The 10,379-nt window shown below is 45.2% G+C and overlaps 1 protein-coding gene across 3 annotated transcripts; it reads left to right on the forward strand.

Annotated features, from left to right (window-relative positions):
- The first annotated feature begins 388 nt into the window (after positions 1 to 388).
- On the forward strand, positions 389 to 10,133 carry Prss23 (serine protease 23). Of its 3 annotated transcripts, none has more exons than XM_037197604.1 (2): positions 389 to 466; positions 8,611 to 10,133. In XM_037197604.1, exons 1-2 carry the CDS (start codon positions 451 to 453, stop codon positions 9,768 to 9,770), a joined length of 1,176 nt encoding a protein of 391 aa, XP_037053499.1. In that variant the 5' UTR covers positions 389 to 450; the 3' UTR covers positions 9,771 to 10,133. The 3 variants fall into 3 exon arrangements, with proteins under 3 accessions (XP_037053499.1, XP_028750808.1, XP_028750807.1); XM_028894975.2 differs by lacking the exon at positions 389 to 466 and adding an exon at positions 1,284 to 1,412; XM_028894974.2 differs by lacking the exon at positions 389 to 466 and adding an exon at positions 1,330 to 1,412 and having other exon boundaries at positions 8,614 to 10,133.
- Positions 10,134 to 10,379: the final 246 nt, after the last annotated feature.

Here is a 10,379-nt window from a genome sequence, read left to right on the forward strand (position 1 = left end):
TTGAGTTGTTCAAAAGTTTAAGTTTTTATCTAGTTTCATGTATATATTCATATCAATGAACTTTTTTTAAAAAGTTTAAGCTAAGACTGGGGAGATCTAAGAAAGTTTTGCCTTTAATGCGGTGGACAATACTAGTTTCCTTTATATTTGAGAAACACTACTCAACAATGTGTTCAGGGCCTTCCTATGTAAAGGCAAAGGCAAACGCTAGCTCACTGGGCATGCCATTAACATCCCCGTGTGGAATCGGATGTTAGGCCCTCCCTTTCTGAGGGCAGGCTTTGACAGGAAAAAGGAAAGCTACTCTGGGATTGACAGGGGGAAAAAATGATCTCTGTGCAAAATCTTGCCCTACCATTCAGTAGCGGTCTGACTGTGAGCAAGATTGGGCCTCTCCAATCCTCCAGTCCTTAGGGGGAAATCCACAGCGTCCTTACCCTTTTCATCTTCATGACCTGCATGAAAGGTTGGTTCACAGAAGCAGTGTGTGGGAGACTACCGAGGCTCTGGCATTAGATACTTAAATAGTGAGGTCACCAGGCTGGCCTGGAGAAGACCCCCAGCTGTGGACTCCTTGGAGTTGATTTAGGGAAGCAGGCACCACAGGCTAGGAGGTGGCTCCACCAGCTGGTGTCCTGGTGCCCCAATAAAGACCAAGCCAGGGGCGTCACCAGCCAACCCTTGAGAAGCTGCCAAGCCCGCAATCCCTTGCTGTGTTCTGGACCCAGCACGCAAGTGGCTGAAGTGCAGAGCCTGCAAACTTGGTAGTCCTGCCTCTGGGTTACAAACTGCTCCTCTCTGGAGGCTCTTGAGGCAGACGTAAGTTGGAGAGGAGTTTGGCCATCACAATTTCAGGCGCAAGAATGCGCATGGGTAAGGAGCTCACAACTTTGTAGTGAGCTTCGCAAACTTGCCCAGGAGCGGCCGCTGCACCCGGTGTGCTGACCGGCACCGCTCTTGCTGAAGCACTTGGCTTTACAGACTTCAGGCAATGCAGACTTCTAGAACTCTGTAGGCGTTCTCGAAAGAGGGAGGGTGTCCCTGGTGGAAGGGACATCAAGAGGCGACGACCCCGTTGGCGGTGAGGTGCCGCGGAGACCCACCTGCGCAGGGCCGCAGGGTCCGGGATCTCTGAATGGCAGGCTGAAGATGAAGGCAAGCGGCGAAGGGAAGGGGCGGCGTCGGCGGGCGGCTCGGCTAGCGGCCGGGGGCGGGGCGGGAGGGCCCCGGAGGCGCACGGAGTAGGGGTGGTAAGGGGGGGGGGCGGACCCGGCGCTGCGGACGCTGCTGGCCCGCCGGCTCACACTTGGTCGCGCTGCGGAGCAGGCATGGGAGCCGCGCGCGTCCTCCTCCGAGCGCCCACACCTGTCTGAGCAGCACACGGGCCAGCCCGGGCGGGCTGCTCCACGCGGGTGAGTGCAGTGGGGGGATCCGGTGTCGCCCGCTGAGTGCGGAGGACCCAGACGTGTGCCGAAGCGGGACAAAGGGCCGGGTGCGCGCGGGGTGGGGTGGCTGCGGGCTGCAGGAGGGGGACGGGGACGGCGGGAGGGGGAACTGGAGACCTGGTCCCGGCCTCCGCACTGGCTCTAGGCTGGAATGAGAGTCCAAAAGAGCCCCCAGGGACACACACTCTGTAGGGCATAAGGATTCACGCAGTGTCACTTGTAAAGTGGGTGGGGAAAGCTGCCTTTGAAACTGCCGTCTTGGATGCGGGGTGCTGTGTGAGAGTCGAAAGGAGCCTTGTCTAGCAAGTCGTCCTCGGACTGGTCAAGGCAGGCTCTCTCCACGAACACACACCGCCACCTCTACCACTTGCTTTCCGTGAGCTCTGCATATACCGTATCTGATTCCATCACACTCTGAGCATTAATTTTTAACCGGACACGTGATTATGAACACACCTTAACAAGCAAGAGAAAGTCAGCAAACATAGGTTGGAAACAGGCTTTGGCTCTGAGCGATGGCTTAGTGCAGCGCGCTAAACCTATTAAATGCTGCCTGAACTTATCAACAGTTGTGGGAAGCAAATATTGCTTCAGCCTGTAGCCATTTATCACAAATCGTTAACTCTGAAATAACAGCTTTTTCTTCCCCCTGGAACTTTTAAAAGAGGAAGACTTGTTTAGATGAAGCAATGCCACCCCCCTCCTGAAGTGGGGCTGGCTCTCCCCGCCTCCTCCCTCAGAGCATCTCTTGAGAAAAGCCTCTGATAAAAATCCTGTTTATTTTATTGCCCACTGGGTGACACCCAGGAGAATTCAGAAACAGCCTGCGAGTGGTGGAAAGCTCCGGGCTATTCAGTAGCTCAGTTAGAATAGGAATTGTTTCTCCCAGCTCTTGAAAGTGAACTTGAGGGGTCCTAGCGGACTCCTTAGGGATAGGTAGGTCGATACTCGAATAGACTCACCAGGCCCCTGTGGGAAGAGTTGAGTTTACAGTTAAAAGTTAGCTGTGGCCAAAACCCCTATCACAAATTAGTATCAGGATGTTCTTAGACATTGTGTCAAGAGTATACTTGGGCAGGAGAGCATTTAAAAGAACTATTAACTATCTATCTTTCAAGGAATCTCTTAGGAGTTAGGTAAAGTAGTGCATGCCCCTGAATCCCAACACTTAGGAGGCTGGGGAAGGAGGATGGTGAATTTGTGGCTATCGGGAGTTACACAGTGAACATTTTTTTTTTTTCAAAGAGTCTCTTAGGACTAGATTGGAGGTGGGATGAAGGGACTGAAGATCTCACAGAGGCACTACATTCATTTCCTCCTGAGTGGTACACCATGTGCATATGAACAAATCCTTCACTTGTATTTTTTCCACTGTTATAAAGTCAGTAAGTAACTTATGCTGTCTCTGAACTGGGAAGAAAGCAGTTTTCCAAGGTAATTAATATGGATCTCATTTCTGTCTCACTGACGACAATTCAGGTAGACAGTGAATGAATATAGGTGTGTTTTTCTGCCTGTAGCACAAATGCCAAAGTGCCCATTAGTGTGTCTGAGAACATTGTTGGCCCAGGTCTGCAGAGTTTAATAGTCTCAGGTTCTCCTGAGCATCTCTCCCATGGATGCTTTAGGAGCCAGTGTACCAGGCATTATTCATGCGTAATTCCAAATGACTCCAGGGAGTTTGTTTCTCACGGTCTCACCACTTGACAGCTCTATGCACTCTGTTCCTGCTCTGCTTCAAGGTTGTCTTGGGATCACTAGGGTGGTTCCTTTGCCTAAAACCTGATAGGGAAGAAGTTAAACTCTGTATGACCGCGAGATTGTGTTTGAGCGGCCAGGCTTCCTAAGTTTCCTCCAGTTCCCCTCCAAGACCATCATTCTCAAGCGCTCATGTGATTAGGTCTGTTTTGCTCTAATGGGTTATGTGGCTCTGGAAAGTGAGAGCGAGCCTGGCTTCAGTGTATTCACAGAGCTTTGTTCATCTTTAGGCATTTGCTTTGGGAATTAGCAGAGCCACATTGTTCAGTGTCCCTGACTACAGATCTCGTGGAGGACCCTTTGTCATCCTTCCAAATGGTGCCTAGAGTGAGCACTTTTATGCACTTTCTTATCTTTTATTGAGGTCACAGGAATTCATACCTTGTATAGGAGAGAATGGATGTCTGAAAAAATTAGGCTTTCTCTTGGAACACTTGTTTGCTTATAGGAGTTAAATCAGTCTCTCAAACACTGCTCCCTTGAGGAGAACTGTGTTGTTGCAGTTTTTAAGACTACTGTGTGGAGAATCAGAAAAGGCAATCCCAGTAAATGATTATTATCACTGGCACATTTGGTAATGTGCAAAGCCCCTCCACCATAAAATTATTGTAGGGCTTATGAAGTATGTTTATTTATAACATATATTTATACTTTAGTGTAAAACTTTTGAGACATCAAACAGCTAGACAGTGGCTAATATTGCAACCTGGGGGCAGGGAGTGTGTAGCCCTCTTGTGAGTCAGATACCCAGAGCTGGAAAAAAAATTCAGTTTCTGTATTACTAAACATGGTGAAAAAATATTTGTTCACCTTGCTTTTCCATTCTGCTTTGCCATTAGGTGAAGTAATGCATAAAAACATTTAATTGGAAAGCTTAGAAGATAATTTATGTGTATGAGGATTCTGTGTCCTGAAAAGATTCACTCTTAGAGATGGAATGTGATAGACCTAACATTTTTTTTTTTTTGGTCTAGAATAAGCTATATGGAAGATTAGGTTTGGAAAACTTTATTACTTTAAAAAAAGTTGGTTTTCCAAACAGCTCTACAAAAACAAGACAATCAACTTTTAAACATTAGAGGATTTAAAGTTTAATAGCCCATGTATCATGTCTCCAGCTATGGGGTTAGGATTGTGTGTGTTAAATCTGTTTGTTTACATCCTGGATTGTCTATGTATAAATCAATTTAGAGGTGCATAGCACATGCTTACTTTGAGTTTGTGATACTATAAACAATATAGTGAGCTGAGAAATTAATGCAAAGCTACGTACTTCATTTTAAAGCATCCTGGTTGTTATTTGCTGTCTTATGTCTCAGAAATCAACTCAGCCAATAACAACTGTCAGGGTGGGGTGTCCGTGTCTCAGAAGTGACCCTCAATGGCAGTAGGATTGTTTCTCTCTTACTTTTTCTTTGGAACTTTCCAAAGCATCCTCCAGACTCAGTCATCCCTCCACTGGGTTCTTAGAAGCCATCCCTGATAGATTCCTTTGTGCTTTTGTTTGCTTGTTTGTTTGGTAGTTTGAGCATGGAGGTTTTAACTCCCAGTGAAGTAACAGATGAATGTGGTACATTTTCCTTCCCCCACCCATGGTACCTCCAGCTTCCATAAACAACATAGTCCCTGACCTGTCTGGACATTTTTGATCCTAAAAAAAAAAAAAGGAAAGAAAATGCAAGTAGAGAATCCTGGACTTGCAAGAACTGGTAAAGTGATTCCCTGGCTTGGGTTGCTATTCAGAACAGTTTTCTAACCCATGTTAAGTAAAGTGTGATGACAAGCAAGTAACTTTGGATGCTTACATCCTTAATAACCAGATGCCAGTGAAAGTCGATGAGGGCTTTACATCCAGCTTTACCAATCAGTTGCTCACCAGACATTCCAAATCAGTTTGGAATAATGACCTGCACCAGTTTCTTGACGTCCGTATTCCTTTCCATGTTTGGATTAGAGCTTTAACTTTCAGAGGCACATACAAACCATAAGGAAAACATAAAATGAAGATCGTCAGGGTGAAGTCTTAGTTCCACAACAACACTGGGAACTTACAAAGCCTTGTTTCAAGTGAAGAGAAAATAGTGCTTCCAAAGCAACCCCCAATTTGATCTTACACAAAGAAAGCTGTGCTCTGCCCTAAGTAGATAGCAATCTTTCCCATAGATGGCCGACTTCTCCCTGACTCCTGGCTACATGATGAGAACTTAAGTTGTTAGGAATCTGAATTGGTAATAGCCTATCATTTAGTAGATCCCTCAGTATTATTCCATTTGTAAGTGATCTCCAAAGTTCTCGGCACGCAGTCATTTACTGTTTTGCCAAGGAGTAAATTTGACCCTCTATACTGAGAGCTATCAGGACAAGAGCCAAGCTGACTGACTACCCAGCACCCACCCACCAAGGAAAACTGGGTACCCCTCCATGCAGTACCACACAAGTGACTGGTTTCTTTTGCAAACAGGCTGAGGGAGGATGTTGTGTTGGCACTTGTGAAATAGAGCATACTTTGGGACCCTAGAAAGTATTCTTTAAATAAATAAGGATTTGCTGTACAGGCAAAGCACTTAGAAAAATGGTTTAACTTTGCACGAGAGGAGGATTAATTCATTAAAGCAAAGTTCCTCGGTGGATTTTTAAAAATGTGTTTGCAGGAGTTTCTGAGTCTCTCCTGCCTTTCTCTTCCCTGGTACCTTGTCATTAAACCATTTAGGTAAATGGATAAAGCTAAAGACAATTAGCATCACAACTTTGGTACAGTTGATAATTCAGACTCTATACAATTATGTACATGTTTCAGATTTGGAATTCAAAGTTTCATATGCTCATATTAGCATAGCTTAACTCTCTCATTCTTCTTGTGCACTGAAAGTATCATATGTATCTTGTTAAGTATAGCATGGTGCTTTCTCATTTCCTACTCTCTCCCACACAGTCATACTTTAAAAACAGGGACCCTTGACAGCTTGGGCCTCTGGATTCTGTATCTCTTTAGATAAAATGAAACAAAACTTGGTGCATTAGGCTTAGCAAACTTAACATTCTCCACATCAGTCATGGGAAGAGGGATAGTTAGGTTGCAGCCTAAGATGGAGACACCTGATTTCTTTAGTAGATCACACTTGACAGGGATTCTGATGTGAATGGGGAGGCTAGTCGAGGCAGAAATAACCATAGCACAAAGGCTATTCTAATCCAAAATGAGCTCGAGCTGGGTCCTCAGCCAGTAGGTGGGAATACTCAGGTAGAGAGCATGCCTCACAGAGCTCTCAAGTGTTACAACACCACCACATTGCTCAGCCCTCCATTGCGGGGTGGACTCTGTTAGCATCAACACATCTTCCCTGGTCCACGTTGAAGTATTAGTCCTGACATTAGCAACCCAACAAGCACATACAAATACACATGTACTCCTATCCATGTACCCCATGATTTCAAGGATGCAAGAAAACAGCTTACTGTATTTCCTCCCCAAGTACTGAAGTACTCCCAAAGTACCCAAGATTTTTCCTATTTACAAAGACGAAGGGAAGTAGAATTTTAAGGAGTTAGGAAATGGTGAAGAATTGGATTTTTTTTTTTTTTAAGGATCTCATTTCTTCATTTCTTCATTCCTGTTATCCCTCACAGAAGTAGATTTCAAGTGAGTGGGGCAAAAGAGGTAGCAGAGATGATGGAACACATTTTATTGTGCGGGTATTGGGAATGTGGCTTGGCTTGCCCAGGTAGGCTAGGTTAGATCAATGTAGTGTTTGGTCGTACATAAAGCAAGCTCAAGGCACCCCGAAGTTGCCAGCCTGTCTGTACCCTACAAGAAGAAGCGAGTGAAAAATAAGGAAATCACTGTTTGCTCTTCTTCCTGCTTTGTTCACAGAGCTGGCCTCTTGAGAAATCCCCCTCCCATCCCATTCTGGGATGCCTGATTGTGAATGAATTACCCCACCCGCTGAGTCAGCTGAACCAGAGCCCAGTGATGCTTGAGCAATGGAGAGAGCACTTCCAACCCTCTTTGTTAGTGCTTTTCTCCAGGGATGATTGATCAAGGCTTTATATTTCTCTTTCAGGGTAAAATTTGTGCTCTTGCATTTAGTGCGCACAGTGCTCCACAGGGGGGTTCTTACCTGCAGCCTCTGTCGTCTTCTCTGTCCACCCCTGGACATAATTCCTGAAGTGACTCACGCTGTTGCACACCCCCGTGCGCCTGCATAGACTGTTATTCATTCAAGGGTCCCCTTTTCTGTCTCTTCATCTATCTAATGCCTTTTCAACTTCACACCTCCCTCCGGGAAACCTTTCCTGTTCCACTTTGTCCCCACACCTGACTTTCTACCCTCGGTCTGAGCTACTCCATCATCTATGCATATCTGCCACTGGAAGTCACTATGCATCATTCAAAAAATGTGTTTTCTGAGCTACAACGCTAATTTATTCTTCCAGTAACACAAGCATCTACCCAATGATCCTTTCAAATGCTAGCACAGGTCCAAAGTGAAGGCATTAGACAAGCAGAAAACATGGATATAGACACCTGAGTAAATAACCAACAGTAATAGTCATAAAGTTATTAGAGTTAATACAGTGTTAAAGCTTCATATCTTTGACGATGATTCCTTTAGTATGCAGCATAATCCAAATGTCTACAAATATTTATTTGTTTGCAAGTGTGAAGATGGTTGTTAAGGAGACGACAGCTGGAGTTCAGCCATGCCCTAGAATATAAAACTTCAGTGGATCAGAATGAAATGTACCTATGTTCCCAAAGGTTGGAGCAAAGGCAATACCTAACATATTTCCCTCTAAATTCAAAGCAAAAATCTGCAAAGTTCTCATACCATCTTCCTAATGCATGAGGTAGGAAAGATAAGATTCCTAGTAAGTATGACTCCACCTTTCCCAGATGCCTTTGCCATGCAGCAAAGTGTGTAATTTAGATTTACTATTCAAATAAGAATGTTGCCCAGACAATTATGTAAGAACTTACTGTGATAGGAATGAGAGCTAAGAAGGAAGAAAAAAAGGCCAGGGGGGTGGATGGGTAGTTAAATAGGAGGGAATAAGGTGTATAATCAAGTAGAAAGAAAGTTCAAAATCATGTAAAAATGAGAGTTGGCCCTATGTTCACAGAGTAATGGTAACTATGTAGATGTAGCCCTGAAAAGATCCATGGTCTTTGCTTCTTAAAAATTAAGGGAAGGAACACCAAGCTTTATTTGGGGCTGAGGTGTGGGAATGATCCCAAGGTCAAGTCTTTACATGTAAGTGAGACCATTACCTGAGGAATTCTCTCCCTGGATACCTGAGAAAGGCTCACAGTCTTAGAAACATGACCAGCATGCTGCTACCCTTTACCAGGCTGCAGGAAATGAGCTGTAACTCGTGTCCTCCTGACTTCTTGTCTTTGTTTCTACAGCAGCTCTCAACATGGCGGGGATCCCAGGACTCTTCCTCCTTCTCCTCCTGCTCTGTGTCTTCAGGCAGGTGAGTCCCTACAGTAGTCCATGGAAACCCACTTGGCCGGCTTACCGCCTCCCTGTTGTCTTGCCTCAGTCTACCCTCAACTTAGCCAAGCCAGACTTTGATGCCAAAGCCAAATTGGAGGTGTCCTCCTCATGTGGACCCCAGTGTCACAAGGGAACACCACTGCCCACCTATGAAGAGGCCAAGCAGTACCTTTCCTATGAAACCCTCTACGCCAATGGCAGCCGCACAGAGACTCAGGTGGGCATCTACATCCTCAGCAACGCCGAAGGCAGGGCGCGAAGTAGAGACTCCGAGGCCGCGGGAAAATCTCGTAGGAAGAGGCAGATTTATGGCTATGACGGCCGGTTTAGCATTTTCGGGAAGGACTTCCTGCTAAACTACCCTTTCTCAACGTCGGTGAAGCTGTCTACGGGATGCACCGGCACCCTGGTGGCCGAAAAGCACGTCCTTACTGCTGCACACTGCATACACGACGGGAAAACCTACGTGAAAGGGACGCAGAAACTCCGAGTGGGCTTCCTGAAGCCCAAGTATAAAGATGGTGGCAGAGGGGACAACAGCTCGAGCCCAGCCATGCCTGACAAGATGAAATTTCAGTGGATCCGGGTGAAACGCACCCATGTGCCCAAGGGGTGGATCAAAGGCAACGCCAACGACATCGGCATGGATTATGACTACGCCCTTCTGGAACTCAAGAAACCCCACAAAAGGAAGTTCATGAAGATTGGGGTGAGCCCTCCGGCTAAGCAGCTCCCAGGGGGCAGGATCCACTTCTCTGGCTATGACAATGACCGGCCAGGCAATTTGGTGTACCGTTTCTGTGATGTCAAAGATGAGACCTACGACCTTCTCTACCAGCGATGTGATGCCCAGCCTGGGGCCAGTGGTTCAGGGGTCTACGTGAGGATGTGGAAGAGACCACAGCAGAAATGGGAAAGAAAAATTATTGGCATCTTTTCGGGCCACCAGTGGGTGGATATGAATGGCTCTCCACAGGATTTCAACGTGGCAGTCAGAATCACTCCTCTTAAATATGCGCAGATTTGCTACTGGATTAAAGGGAACTACTTGGATTGCAGGGAGGGTTGACCCAGCTGCTTCTTCCTGCCAGCACTCCAGGGTCTTTGGGCTCAAGTTGTAGGAGACACCAGCCTTTTATCATTGACTCTTGTACCTGTGTGTCATATAATATCTTTTACCCAACATTCTTCAAGTGGCAAAATGATTGGCTCTATTATTTGAAAACTGGTGTGTACGTCATAGCTTTTAAACGGTCTGAAAACATACATTTGTACAGAGATTTCAAAATATTGATGTTTGGGGCAATAGGGAATATTTGGCAATTAAGTTAAACTTTCAGTTTTTTTGAGAACTCTTGTTTTTTTTTTTTTTGTCTTATCCAAGCTTGCTTCAAAAGTTTATATTAAATATGTGATATATGGAGGATTTGAATTCCTATGTTTGTATATGTATGTGTTTTCTTCGGAGAGTCATATATTGATATTTTTGTAATGTGTGGTTATAATGCATCTGGATGGTGACATCTTAGCACTTCAATAGGCAATTATAATGTTTTTGATTCAACATTTACATAGTAGTCCTTGAAGAGAAACAGTAATTTATTGGCTATATTGATACACATATAAAACTGTATCTTACAGTAAACAGAATTTCCATGCTGCTTTTAGTTTTGAAAAT

Source organism: Peromyscus leucopus, chromosome 1 (genome assembly GCF_004664715.2).
Source record: "Peromyscus leucopus breed LL Stock chromosome 1, UCI_PerLeu_2.1, whole genome shotgun sequence".
In the NCBI taxonomy this organism is placed as follows: Eukaryota; Metazoa; Chordata; class Mammalia; order Rodentia; family Cricetidae; genus Peromyscus; species Peromyscus leucopus.